Source organism: Asparagus officinalis, chromosome 3, assembly GCF_001876935.1.
Source record: "Asparagus officinalis chromosome 3, Aspof.V1, whole genome shotgun sequence".
NCBI lineage: Eukaryota > Viridiplantae > Streptophyta > Magnoliopsida > Asparagales > Asparagaceae > Asparagus > Asparagus officinalis.
The window spans coordinates 33,598,776-33,614,668 of NC_033796.1; the positions used below are offsets into that span (position 1 = coordinate 33,598,776).

At 31.2% G+C, this 15,893-nt stretch overlaps 1 protein-coding gene across 1 annotated transcript; it reads right to left on the reverse strand.

Moving 5' to 3' along the window:
• LOC109834924 (serine/threonine-protein kinase SAPK7-like) lies at positions 393–788 on the reverse strand. Its single transcript, XM_020402938.1, has one exon. It carries the CDS (start codon positions 786–788, stop codon positions 393–395), a length of 396 nt encoding a protein of 131 aa, XP_020258527.1.

Consider the following 15,893-nt stretch of genomic DNA (forward strand, 5'->3'; position numbering starts at 1 on the left):
ACATAAGAAAAAAAGCACGTCCTCGCATAATTTCCACAGGAACAGGGTATGCAGTGCTTTTCAGGTTTGAACATGCAGACTTCATCTCGTGCCAAACATAAAATTGTTCTGAAACTAAAAGTTAAAATGAAAGGAAACGATCACAACAAGAAAGGAAAAGATAACCTGGTAAGTGACATCACAGGCAGCCTTTTAATATTTTTTCCGTCTGCCTCAGAACTTATAAAGACTATGTACATGGTAGCAAAGTATAAAAATGTCTCGCTATCTTCCAAGAGAATGACATATCAAATCTATACTTGGATCAATTACTGCTTCCAAAAACAGAGCCCTTCAATTCTCATTGATTTCGAGTGTGATTCTATAGCCACAATGCGCTACAAGAAACAAACCTAGTGAGAATCCCTAACCTCCTCCGCCTCCTCCTCAGTCCCCTTCACCGCCGCCTCCTCATCATCATCATCAAACGCCCCCTTCGGCGCGACCCTCGCCTCCTCCACGATCCTCTTAATCTCCGCAACGCTCTGCAGGTCCCTCCGCTTATCCATCAAATCCCCCCTCACCTCCTCCCTCAAATCCTTAACAAACCAAGGGTGCTTCCTAATCTCCCTAACCCCAAACCTCTTCTCCGGGTCCTTGACCAGAATCGACGAGATCAGCTGCCTGCAATGCAGAGAAACCCGGCAGTCGTCCGGTATACTGTAATCCACCGCCAGAATCTTCTCCACGACCTTCCTCAGATTCTGCCTGTCCTCCAAATCAATGAAGGGGTACTCCCCAACGACCATTATGTACAGGATAACCCCGCAAGACCAGACATCCGCCGCCTTGCCGTCGTACTCCCTCCGCCCAAGAATCCTCCGGCGCGATTGTACGAGCCGTGCGTCGCCCACAGCGACTTGGGGCCTGGAGTGCAGGACCCCGGACTTGAGCTAGCTCGACAATCGCACATTTGAGCTGAGGGGACTTAGGGTTCGGGCCGTCGATGGATGTTCTCGGGGCTGAGGTCGGTGGCACGACGTACATGGATGGACGGGGTAGGAGACGCCGGCCGTATGAGCTGGTGGAAGAGGAAGCGGGCGGCCGGGCTCGCGGAGGGGGGAGTGCGGAGAGGAGTCGAGGAGCTCGCCGCCGAAGCGAAGCTCCATTGGCGAGCGCAGTGGTCGTCGGGGTCAAAGAAGCGCGCGGCGCAGCAGGATGACGTTGGTGGCGGAGGCGAGCGGTCGTTGCACGATCTGCGCGAGGTACGTGGCTGGGTCGACCCGCGGTCGCCGCGGGATGAAACTTCACGCGACCAGAGCCCTCGCCGCGGTGGCTGAACCGCCATTCAGGCGGGTCACCCTCCCTCCGTTGCCGTCGGCGAGATCGCGGATCAGATCGTAGTTCTCGATCGAATCCATCGCAGAGTTTTTGAGCGAGATTTTAGTCGGAGGAAAGGGATGGGGGAATATATAAGAGGGCCTGATGATTGGGCGGAGGTCGGTTCGTAACTGATTTGATACGGATCGATACGGTTTATTTATTGCGTGAATCGATGGGGTTTTTGGTAGGATTAGGAGTAAATAAGGAGAGACGTTATTATTAATATGGATGAGTCTCAAAATCGGTGGAGTTCCGACTATATAAAAAGAAAGTAAATCATACTTATACTCCCTCTAAAATCACGAGTTCAGAAAAATCTTTTTATGATTAATATTAATCTTTTCTAATTTAAATATTATATTTAAATGTAATCTATTCTAATTCTAATTATATCTTATCTAATCCCACAGAAACTATTTATAGCTCAACAATTTAAAAAAAAAAGATTAACAAACTACATGAGATATTATTTTAAATTTTTTATTTAAATCTTAATCTATGTAAATACTAATTATGTCTATTTTAATCCCGCATGAATTACCTATAGCTCAGTAATTTTAAAAAATAAGATTAAGATTTAACTCAAAAATTACACAAAATATCTTTAAAAGTTCAGAATTACCCAAAATACATTGACTTTTCAAAACTTAAAACAACAAACATTAAATTTAAAAATTAAAAATAGCCCACGATGAATTTAAAAATTACAATTACACCCTCAATATTTCTAAAATTGTAGAAACAACCTTAAAAGTTCAAATTAGAAAAAAAAACACCCTAAATTCAGTGATTTCAAAACTTGCAAACAACATAGATAGATTTTAAGGATTACTACTAGGTTCTTAAAAACTTAAAATTTGTAAAAATAACCTCAAAGTTACATAAACTACAAAAACTCCCTCAAAATTTAAAAATCAAAAAAATCCTAAAATTTTAAATTTTATAACCAGTAGACATCAAATCTAAAAATTATCAGCAGATCGCTGAAATTTTGAATTTATCAAAAAAAACAACTCAAACTTTTAGTAATTGTAAAAAATACGCTCAAAATTTTAGAGTTGAAAACCGCATCTTAACATTTGAAAACTTACCACCAACTCATAAAACATAAAAATTACAAGCACCCAACATAAAATTTAAAATTTTAAAAAAATAATATTAAAGTTCAAAAAATTACAAAACACGTCCTCAAAAGTTTAAAATCACAAAGACTGAAATTTGGCAATGAAAAGTAAATGTTTGATATCATTTCATTAAGATATATAAATTTAAGTTTCAATTTAAAGTTTATCATCTGTTTTCACCATCTAAAAGTAGTCTAAGTTAAAGTTGGTAAAAAATAACAATTACGATAGATTAAAACTATCCAGTTAAGGAATAAAAATTTAAAAAATATATGATAGATTAAAAATTAACGTTACCGTATAAATTTAAGGAACTACATATAATTTTAGTAATAACACTAATTGATAAAAGACTAAATTGCATAAAATTAACAAAAGACTATAATATAATAAGTTAGCATTAATTGATTATAATGTATAAACATCCATCTCTGATGTTGATAATATTTATAGAGTGAAAAATACAATGAATTTTGCATGAAAAAACTATCAAGAAGTTTAGATATATCCTTTAAAAAAATCAAACTATTTTTAATTCAAATAGAGAAGTGAAATAAATAAACCCAAAATACGAAAATATTCATGAATCACTTGAACTGACTTTGACAAAAGGTATAATTTTGTCCCAATTAAAAAAAACAATGAATTTTGGCATTAATTGATTATAATGTATAATAAGTTAGCATTAATTGATTATAATGTATAAACATCCATCTCTGATGTTGATAATATTTCTAGAGTGAAAAATACAATGAATTTTGCATGAAAAAACTATCAAGAAGTTTAGATATATCCTTTAAAAAAATCAAACTATTTTTAATTCAAATAGAGAAGTGAAATAAATAAACCCAAAATACGAAAATATTCATGAATCACTTGAACTGACTTTGACAAAAGGTATAATTTTGTCCCAATTAAAAAAAACATTCATCGTGAAAGATACAAGAAAAATTAGTTTGTATTTATAAATTTTCATATTTTATTCTCTAAATACTAAATGAATCATAAATTTAATATAAAATTACATATAAATAATCTTACAATAGAAACTAAAGTGAAGTCATTGATCAACTATATTGCAAAATATAATAAGCTAGATAAGATGAGAGAAATTACTATAATGGACAAAATGTATATACATGATAATTAGTTACAATAGTGTAAGTAAAAAATTAAAATTGATATTTTTTTCCTATATGTGGTATGACTGTGCAAGAAAATTTATTTAAGGATATGACTACCAGTAAAGGATTAGTTTTTTAAAGACACGATCAAAGATAAGCACATAATGTCACTGCTAGATTTTAAGTTCTTTAAATATTAAGGTAACATATTTTACTATTAAAATTTTTATTAAAGATCACTAAATATAAAATTCACATTATATCTGTCTCAAAATTGTATAGAAAATATGCATGTTATCGTAAATTATGTTAACAATATATACCAATACGAAGATACAACTTATTGAAGAAATAAAAGAATGGTAAGTAAACCAAACAAACATACATATAACACAATAAAAAAAATATTATACTTTAAAGCTAATACGCATGGCTTATTCAAAACAAACTACTAATACTGAATATATCCATCAAGGCTCTTTACAAATACAATAAAAATTTAAACTATTGATATATGCAATAATCACAATATTATATCCATCAAGGCTCTTTACAAATACAATAAAAATTTAAACTATTGATATATGCAATAATCACAATATCAAAGAGGTATGATCTTATAAGACCTACTCTAAAATTTTCACAACTTAAAAATACTCTACCAATATACGGACACGCTATTGGACCTATAATGTAAAGATAACTATTATTTATAATAAAGTTGAGCAGTGGTTCTAACTTGCAAGGGCTACAACAAGAAGATTGGATAGAGATGTTAATTAGAATGTCCAAATGATAAATATCACAGAATTACTAATAAAGTAGTACCATGGTTGAGTAATATCCCTTCTTCATGAAATAAGCATATTAAGATTAAATATTAACATGATAATCTAAGCCAATTTGATAATGAAAAATACAATTATTTAGTTTAGATCATTGTGGAAAATGACACAGATAGAGTAAAAATAACATTATTTAACGCGATTGAAATTCTTATTAGATGCACACCAAAAGAATTCAATGCATAGAAAAAAGAGGTAACTCCTGACCTTTTAAAAAAAATAAATTAGAAACAAATATGCATGTTATCGTAAATTGTGTTAACAATATATACCAACACAAAGATACAACTTATTGAATAAATAAAAGAATGGTAAGTAAACCAAACAAGCATACATATAACACAATAAAGAAAAAAATATTACACTCTAAAGCTAATACGCATGGCTTATTCAGAACATGTTGCTAATATTGAAGCATATTCATCAAGACTCTTTATAAATACAATAAAAATTAAAACTATTGATATATGCAATAATCACAATATCAAAGAGGTATGATCTTATAAGACCTACTCTAAAATTTTCACAACTTAAAAATACTCTACCAATATACGGACACGCTATTGGACCTATAATGTAAAGATAACTATTATTTATAATAAAGTTGAGCAGTGGTTCTAACTTGCAAGGGCTACAACAAGAAGATTGGATAGAGATGTTAATTAGAATGTCCAAATGATAAATATCACAGAATTACTAATAAAGTAGTACCATGGTTGAGTAATATCCCTTCTTCATGAAATAAGCATATTAAGATTAAATATTAACATGATAATCTAAGCCAATTTGATAATGAAAAATATAGTTATTTAGTTCAGATCATTATGAAAAATAACAAAGATAGAGTCAAAGTAACATTATTTTAAACGATAGAAAATGTTATTGGATGCACACCAAAAGAATTCATTGCAGAGAAAAAAGAGGTAACTCCTAACCTTTTTAAAATAAATAAATTAGAAACAAATATGCATATTATCGTAAATTGTGTTAACAATATATACCAACACAAAGATACAACTTATTAAAGAAATAAAAGAATGGTAAGTAAACCAAGCAAACATACATATAACACAATAAAGAAAAAATATTACACTTTAAAGCTAATACGCATGGCTTATTCAGAACAAGCTGCTAATATCGAAGCATATCCATCAAGGCTCTTTACAAATAAAATAAAAATTTAAACTATTGATATATGCAATAATCACAATATCAAAGAGGTATGATCTTATAAAACCTACTCTAAAAATTTCACAACTTAAAAATACTCTACCAATATACGAACACGCTATTGGACCTATAATGTAAAGATAATTACTATTTACAATAAAGTTGAGCAGTGGTTCTAGCTTGCAAGAGTACAACAAGATTATTGGATAGAGATGTTAATAAGAATGTCCAAATAATAAATATCAAAGTCTGTATTTCTAGAATTTTTGTTGAACATCAAAAATACATTCAACTTCTTTGTGAAGTAAGACTAGAAGACAAAACATGAACGAGCTCAGGAAAAAATAATTACATAAGAAATCCAGTTCTAGCCTGATGTCACAATCAATATAGATGATGAAGACACAACTCTAGAATTGCTCAAGAAAAAGATAAAGGTAGAGAATGATTGATCTTAACTCGATAAGAAAAACAGAAAGAACAAAAAAATTTTTTTTGGAATATTTTTTAGAATAGCTTAATTTTTTGAGTAAAATCAGGAATCTTTAGAAAGAATTTTCATGAACTCTTTTAAATGTTTTTATATGGTTATGTGGATGTTTTTATCATATAAAAATATACTAGAGTTAGCATTAACCTTTAGTCAATGATTTTTTTCTGAAGTCTATCAATTAATTAGCAAGAAACTTTATATTCTCTTTAGTTTCATTTTAGCCCACTTTAATTAATCATCTTGGCTTTTTTAACTTTAATTATTCATATTTCTTTTATAACACTACTTTTTTAAAAGTGTTTTTCACTTTTACAACATTATACTTTCAAGCTTGGTTTCATGTCGGTCCAAACCACGTGAAATTCAAATTAGCTTTAGATCACATTTGTTTCTTGTTAATTTAATTATCAACATAAAATTTTAAATTTGGTGTAGCCCATTCAAACAAATATCAAAGAAAATAAATAATTACAATACTAAAATTTAAAAACATAAGTGAGCAAAAACGATCAAAGTGAGACTGAAGAACAAATTTTAGTAAGGAAATAAATTAAAAATATTTAATCATGATATCTAACCACATGCATTGCACGTGCATAAAACCTAGTATAGAAAACACATGAAATTTGTTTTGTAATAAGCATTTGTATGGGGAGATATTAATTGATTAGATTTTATATCTTTGTAATTTGTATTATATTGTATTGATATTTGTAAATTTATCATGTATGCATACAGTCACACCCAAGAGGGTCTATCAGATTTAGTAAGCTAACTATGAGTAGTAGGCTACGTCTTAGGTTTGGTTCTCTTAAGAGCATCAACGGAAAATTAATTTACTGGATTACCTCAAATATATGGTTTGCTTTGGGAGCAAGGTTGGTGGGGAATGTTCCTTTATTAACGAGCATAAGAAAAAGTATGCATACTCTTACATTCTATAAATAAATTATTTCTTTTTCATATACTTACTCCTCTTAAAAGCACGAGTTCGGTAAAATCTTTCGGTAGACAAAAATACCCTTGGAATTTAAATATTATTTCATTAAGTAAGAGTAAGTTGATAAATTGATGAATTCTTATTGGATATACATAGTATGAAGATAAGGAAGTTGATAAATTGATGAATTCTTATTGGATATACATAGTATGAAGATAAGGATACAATTTAAATTGAAATGTAAATCTAAATTTATTGGATATACATAGTATGAAGATAAGGATACAATTTAAATTGAAATGTAAATCTAAATAAAATTATTTAATACCAAATTTATAAATGTCTACAAAATGAATGGTGTACATGCAAAAACCAAATAAATTAATGATAATGTCTACCCCAAAGGTCAAACCCGAGAACAATGTAGACCTACAAATGTAAATAACATGGATGAGATGTTTACAAAATCCACCAAATAAATTAAAGAGATAAAAGTTACTCTCAACATTATAAAAAAGAAAGATTAAGGAAAATAAAAAATCATACTCTCTTTAAAAGCACGAGTTTGGGAAAATCTTTCGCTAGAGAAAAATACCCTTGGAACTCAAATATTATTCCATTAAGTAAGAATAAATTGATAAATTGATAACTTTTTATTAGATATACATAGTATAAAGATAAGGATACAATTTAATTTGATATGCAAATCTAAATAAAATTATTAAATACCAAATTTATAAATATCTACAAAAGAAGGGTGAATATGCAAGAAACAAATAAATTAACAAGACAAATAATGTCTACCCCAAAGGTCGAACCCGGGAACAATGTAGACCTACAAATATACATAATGTGGATGAGATATTTATAAATCCATCAAACAAATTAAAGAGACAAAAGTCATTCTCAAAATTATAAAAAAATTAAGAAAAATAAAAATTCATACTCCCTTTAACAGAACGAGTTCAGAAAAAACTTTCCAAAGTTAAAATTACACTGTACTATTTTAAGTATTTAATTTAAATTATAATCTATACTAATCATACTTATATCCTATCCTAAAACCTCATGAACTATCTATAGCTCAACAATTTTAAATAAGATTAAAAATATATATGAAACATCTTCGTACTATCTGTTTATTACATGAAGTATTACAAAAAAAGCAAAAAGTTTTGAAAAATAGACAAAATACTCTCAAAAGTTTAAAATTACACAAAATAAAAAGCTAAAAATTTAGAACTTGGGGAAGAAAAGAGTAATTGTGTGATGTTTTTCATTAAGATATATAAATATAACTTATAATTTAAGGTTTACTATCACTTTTTAAAATCTGAATATAGTCAAGTTGATACAGGTAAAAAATAGTAATAATAACAGATTAAAAATCCAATTAAATAATAAAAAATTTAAAAAATATATGATAGATTAAAAATTAATGTTATTATATAAATTAAAATAACTACATATAATTTTACCAATATGTTAGAAAACCAAAAATGCATAAGTATCATTAATTGATAGAAGACTAAATCACAAAAAACTAATAAAAGACTATAATATAATAGCTTTAACATTAATTGATTATAATTTATAAATATTGATCTCTAATGATAATAATATTTATTAGGTAAAAAAATTATAAAGATTTATGTATGAAGAACTATTAGAAAATTTAGAGATGTCCTTCAAAAGAATCAAGTAGTTTTTATTTCAAATGGAATTCAGAACGTCCATGAATCACTTCAATTAACACTAACATAAGTTATATTTATCAAAGAAACACTGACTAAATACCCCCTGAAGAATATATTGAACAACTTTGTGCTCATCAAAGAAACATTATTCATAGAAGATAAAAGAAAAATTACTATAATTTGCGTAAGCAAAAAATATAAAATCGGTCTTTTTTTCTTATATAGTATCACGACTCTGCATGTGACTTTATTTAGGGGTATGACTACTAACGAATAATCAATTCTTAAAGATACTATTAAAGATAATGATGTAATAGCACTATTAGATTTCAAGATTTCTAAGTTTGAAGGTAGTATATTTTATTAGTAAAATTCTTATTAAATGTCACTAAATATAAAACTCACCTTATATCTATCTCAAATTTATAGAGGAGATATGTATGTCATCGTAAATTACGTCAATAATATATATCAATCCAAAGATACAACTTACTGAAAAAAATAAGAGAATAGTAAGTAAACCAAACAAAACATCCATATAACACCGTAAAGAGAAAATATTATATTTTAAAGCTAATATATATCACTCTTTTAGAGTAAGCTGCCAAGACAAAAACATCTCCATTAAAGCTCTTTATAAATTCAACAGAAATTTAAATTGCTAATATATACAACCATTATAACATTTAAAAGAGGTATGATCTTAGAAAACATGCTCTAAACTTCATACAATTAAATCTAAGAATAATTTACCAATATAGAGACATACTATCACACATTTAACGTAACGATAACTATCATTTATAATAGAGTTGAGCTATGTTTGCAAAGGCTGCAATAAGAAAGTGGATAAAGATGTTAATAATAAGTATCCAAATGATAAATGTTGTAGAATCGTCGATGGTTTAATATTAATGTTAAGTGATATCCCTTCTTCATGAAATAAATATATCAAAATTAAATATTAATATTACAATCTAAAGCAAATTAACAATGAAAATTTTAATATATTTAGTTCAGAACCTCATGAAAAATGACACAGATAGAGCAAAGGTAACATTATGACACAACATAAATTCTTATTGGATGCACAACAAAAGAATTCATTGCAGAAAAAAAAAGATAGCTCCTAACCTTATTTAAGTAATAAATTAAAAGCATAAAAAATTTAATATATATGAAATATTCTTATTGAAATATGAAAAAATCGAAGTCTGTATTGTCAGAAGTTTGTGTTGAATATAAGAACTATATTCAACTTCTTTGTGAATTTAGACGAGAAGACAAAAGATGAATGAGCCCAAGAAAAGATAACATGCTTCAGTCTCATATCAAAATTGATATAGACAATGAAGACACTACTACTCTAGAATTGGCTAGGAAAAAGGTAAAGATGAAGAATGATTGATCTCGACTCAATAAAAAATAAAATAGAAGTAACAAAAGATAATGTTTTGTGAATTGTTATAGAATAGTTTTATTTTTTAGTAAAATTATAAATCTTTAGAAGGGATTTTCATAAACTATTTTTAGTGCTTTCATATGCATATGTAGATGTTTTTATCATTTAAAAGTATACTAGAGTTAACATTAATCTTCAGTTTATGATTTTTTTCATTAACCATTTTTTGTCCATTTTAGCCCACTTTAAATCAATCATCTTGACTCATTGGCTTTATTATTCATCTTTCTTTTATAATGTTATTTTTTCAAGTGTTTTCACTTTCATAACACCTATACTTTCTTAGGTCAAGCTCGATTTCATGTTGATCCAAATAAAATAAAAATTTTAATTGGCTTTAGATTATATTTATCTCCTGACAATTCAACTATCAACATAAAAATTTAAACTAGATGTAGCCTATTTAAATAAACACCAAATAAATAAATAATCAAAGTGTAATCGAGGAACAAATTTTAGTAAGAAATAAACCAAAACTACTTAATTAAAATGAGCAAAAATTATTATCAAAGAGTAACCGAGGAATAAATTTTAGTAAGAAAATAAACCAAAAATACCTATATTATCAAAGAGTAACCGAGGAATAAATTTTAGTAAGAAAATAAACCAAAAATACCTAATCACAGTATTTAACCACGTGCATTGCAAATAAATTTTAGTAAGAAAATAAACCAAAAATACCTAATCACAGTATTTAACCACGTGCATTGCACGTGCTTAAAATCTAGTAAGCTAAAAAATATGAATTTGTATAAGGTGATCCTAGTTTCCTTCTGGCCTAATTTTTTGGTCGAGAGGATGTTTTACAATGAAAAATAAATTAAAAAATGAATCGGGTGTTGAAAAAATAATCTTGCTTGCTAATTTTCTTTCCTAGTTAACAGTTAGAGAGTGATGTTAAAGGTGTTGGAAAGGGGATGACTGATGATTAGCAACTTAACGTTGTTTGCTTTTGTCGAAAGTTTTTATGACAAATAAACATAAAAAATTGAATATAACACCAGTCTTCCTACACAACCAACCAATGCCAATGATGTCGCATGGTGGCCATACCATCTTTCTGGCACCTTCACTGTCCTCTGTGTGTGTATGTGTGTGTGTGTGTAGAAAAACTTATGTCAACTTAAGTGGACGTCCACTAAGTTTCTTAGTCATTGATGATCACTTGATTGAGCTACATTGTGGATGATCCACTTCGTTAAACTTGATCTACATATTCTAAAACCTCAACACACAAAATTTGGGGTGAACCCGTCGTGATTTGACCCTCCGTCGAGCCATATAAAAAGTTCTATTCATTCGAAACCGTTATAATTGATACGAGTGGATGAAGGGTCAAACCACGATGGGTTCACCCCAAATTTGGTGAGTTAGGGTTTTAAAATATGTAGATTAAGTTTAACGGAGCGGATCATCCACAATGTAGCTCAATCAAGTGATCATCAATGACTAAGAAACTTAGTGGACGTCCATTTAAGTTGACATAAGTTTCTCTCTCTCTCTCTCTCTCTCTCATGGCGCTGGAATTCCATTTAGATGCTATAATTTTATTTGGAATTCTATAACCTCCCTGTAGATGCTAATAATCACAAAGATAATATAATAGGAATAAGGTTGATTAGGGGCCGCTAACTTCTCTGAATATCTGGTTTTGAGTTGGATAGCTTCTCCCTGCATAAATAGCAGCTGGTGAGTTCTAAAGTGCAGTGGAGTGGAGAAGAATGCTGAGAAATTGCTTACCCTGTTGTTAAAAATAGTACCCCTATTTATAGTGGTGGTATAAGGACAGAATGATAATTTTGACCAAGTATGGAATGACGGTCCACGTCAACATCTGCTTTACATGTGTCGGATGACGAGTGGAGGATATGTCACCTTAGTATTTAATGTGAAGTGATCGGAGGCATTATGGTATCGACGTGGTCTGATGAGTCATAAAGACTATTGGGGGTAGAGGAATAATGACACCTGCCAAGCATTTAATATGACACCGACGTGTTGTCAGCGGGGGAGGTTCAAGGTTGAATTCGTCCTCTGGCTTGTAGCGAGGGGTGTCGAGAAGTAACACATCTTGAGTCGACCATGCAAGGTGTCAAATAACTGGTCAAGTGTGCTCGTAGCGAGTCGCCTTCGACAATAGAACCGACAAATACCACCTTTCGAGTTGATCTAAGAAGATGTCGACTCAGCGAGTCGGGTCAGTCGGGATTCTTGGTGGTCATGATCGTCAATTCGATTTGAGCGGTCCATGTAGGGGGACACATGTCCGTTGCTGGCAAATGGTCATACTTTGGCGATTAAAAACACCATAACACTCTCTCAAAGTGAAAGTTTTTCTTTGGATTCTTAACAAGAGGAAGCTTAATACTAAGGTGACCCTAAGGAAAAAAGATTTGATCGGTGACACTACTTGCTCATTTTGCAATGAAGTCCCTGAAAATGATGAACACCTATTCCATAATTGCTCCTATATCAAACTGGTCTGGGGCTTCTTCTTGCCATTCCTTTAGAGATCTTCTCTACCACATGAGTTTAGTTACATCGGAATCAAATGGCTTTTTTTGGTGGATAAAGAAGATAGAACCCCTTTGGTCTATTCTTTATTCATCTCTTTGTTGGTGCTAATGGACGACAATGAGCAATATAATTTTCAAAGAGACATGATGTCTCTCCCTGTATTTTGATATCTAATATCACTCATTTTATAATGTTATAGACATATAACTTGGCATCTAAGAGAGTTGTCACTATTCATAAACTAGTGGTGGAAAGGGGATTTGCCTAGTTGTTGCTGTAAGATGACTTTTCATCCCACGACATGGCTTGAGCGAATGCAACTTTGAGGAATCAAAATGTTGATCTAACTCTCTTTTGAGATTACTTATATACAAATACTGTCTAATCTCTTTTTGGTTTTGATGTAAGCAAGAGCTATGTGGTAGCTCTAAATAATGTATATTCTCCCTTGTATCCTTTTCTAGAACTGTTTAGTCTGAGTTTTCTACTCCAAGTTCCTCTTTCTTTGGTAACAGGTGATGGCTATAATCCTAGGCTTCCTATTCTTTGATATAGACTAATTGTTTTATTTGATACTCAAATTATTCACTTCTAGGGTAGGATATGTTTTTGGTAATTTAATAATATATATGAAGAGAGTAGCTCACCTTGTTTCTTTCTATCAAAAAAAAAAAAAAAAAAAAAAAAAAAAAAAAATAAAAAAAAAAAAAAAAAAAAAAAAAGAAAAAAACACCAGTCATCTTGACTTTCCAAGATTTGGAACATGAAGTATTGATGAATTTCCAATTTGTCTTAAACTTTTTAGGCTTCATTTATTTATTAGTCTAGAAAATATAATTATATTCAATATCCAAATTAACGTAATTATAATGGTTGTAACGTAGACTTCCTAAACTAAAATATGATTCTCAGTTGGTCTTCTGTTGGCGAAAAGCAGGCAATCAACTATTCATACTTGCAATGCATTTTCTGACTAAAAAGAAAGTTAGTTTTAAGAAAAGAAAACAATGAACATATGATTAATCCGGAAATACAATAGATTTTTTCGTAGATGCCACAGTAACTTTTCTATATATTGATTTTTTTGAAAAATAATTAAAATAAAACTAACTTTTTAGTTAATTAAGAAAAAATAAACTGGGCTTCGTTCTTCTGTGCGACCCATATTAAAAAACCTTTTTGGTTTGGTTCATTGCTCCAGAGGTTTGGGCTTTTAGAATTTGTCTTGTTTTAACATTAATGATGTGTTTGGATGGAGGGTGGAGAAGTGAAAGGGAAGAGAAATTTGAGTTTAATCTTGTCTGAGAGTTTTATTGGGAGGATAAAAAAGGGGAAGATGAGAAAAATTTAGGTTCCTACACTCCAAATGGGAGGAGAGGGGAGTGGGGGAGGGGGGCCCTTCCCTACCCTACCGTTCCTTCTCTTCTCTTAGTGAGCTCCCAAACAAGCTATAAGGTTATCGACTTTTAACCGAGGAAAGAAAAAATTGAAATAAAATAATTTGAACAACTACTCCTCCCTAACTCCACTAGGGAGCGTTACGCCAATCTGACCACCATAAACACAATTGCTAATAACAGTGGACATCTTTCAAAATTTGCATAGGAAGCTCTGAACGCGCTATGATATTTGTGCAAATGCCTCCGCACGCACGAACATAGAGGTGGCACTAGAGGCACACCTTGTGCCACACCTTGGAGTACACCCCTCTCTCAGCTACAGTGCATGAGGTCCACTTGAGATTTATTTAAAATCTCAAGTGGGCCCCCCTGCACTGTAGCTGAGAGAGGGAGGTGTGCTCCAAGGTGTGGCACAAGGTGTGCCTCTAGTGTTTTCCCGAACATAGCCCCTCTCTCTCTCTGGGTACGGACAAGTTCGCACTCCCAATCACTCTTCACAAGCCGCCTACAGTCTTTTATCAATAACTCCCAAAGGACGGCAGTCGCTATCACCGCACAATATTTATATTGCATAATACTAGGAGAGCCCATTTCACAAAAGACAAGTTCGCTCCTCACCACGCTTGCAGCGGCCTACGTTATAAGGTGAAGCCAACAATCCAAGAGCGACAAGACTCTCACAATTCCTCTAGGTACCGTTTGACAAATGGTTAAGGGAGGGGTTAAGAAGACTTAACCCCTTCTTAACCCGTAAAAAAAATCTATATAAGGGTTAAAATGAGTTAACTCTTCATAATTTGCCAAACACAAAAAATATAGAAAAGCTAAGCTAACCCATCTAGAGGAATTAAAATAAGTTAACCCTTCAAAAGAAGGGGTTTACTAATAATCGTATTTAGAAGGATTAAGAGTTAACCCTTCAAATTATAAAGAAAACAGTCAAAATCCTTGTTATTCCTAAACACTGAAAATGATCACAAGGACTGAAAAAAACTTATATAATGAGTTAATAATTTAGCATTTTCGATTATCAAGTATGTTAACTATGTTAATCATTCTTCTTAATCTCTCTTCCTTCGCCTCTTGCCAAACGGAGCCCAAGGCTCTAGCACTGACCTTTCTTGTAGTTTAGCAGCACTGTCAGTATTAACTTCAAACCAATCCGAAATGTGGTCTATTCCATCCAACTAATATGTCAAGCTTCTTGCTTGCCGCTCCACCAACAGCTCCAAAAGCATAACGTACTCATTTTATTCATAGCTATCAAGGAATAATACTCGAAAAATGTTTTGCCCATCCTAAATATTCTCCAAATCTATAAAAACCATAAAATTGTAACAAAGAGAAGGTCCCAAAATAATACTCACTACCTGACGATGACTCGTCATGCTTTTCAATTGGTCAATAACTAGTCATGAGAGCTGCGGTCATAAAAATGGACCATATCCCAGCGAGAGTGTCAAAGTGATTCCACATTTCTCTAGCCTTGGCGCACTTTCTAAGCGCCTATCTGTATCTAAGGGCATTAGCAAAAATCAAATCGAATCGAGTATTAAGATGTTTATATTTGTAATTGTTTAAAATTTTTGAATTTGACATGGAATTGGAAGTCCAGTTTTGAGATTTCTAATTTGAAGACTTAGTATTTGATAAATATTCACGAATGTCCACGGATATCATCAAATATTAGAGTATATTTATTTTAATAAAGAATTTGTTTTTCATATAGTATTTAAGTTAGTGATGGCAAATTATTTCT

Excerpts from the sequence above, each read along its gene's own strand:
- LOC109834924 (XM_020402938.1), bottom strand. The coding sequence starts at position 788 with ATGGTCGTTGGGGAGTACCCCTTCATTGATTTGGAGGACAGGCAGAAT.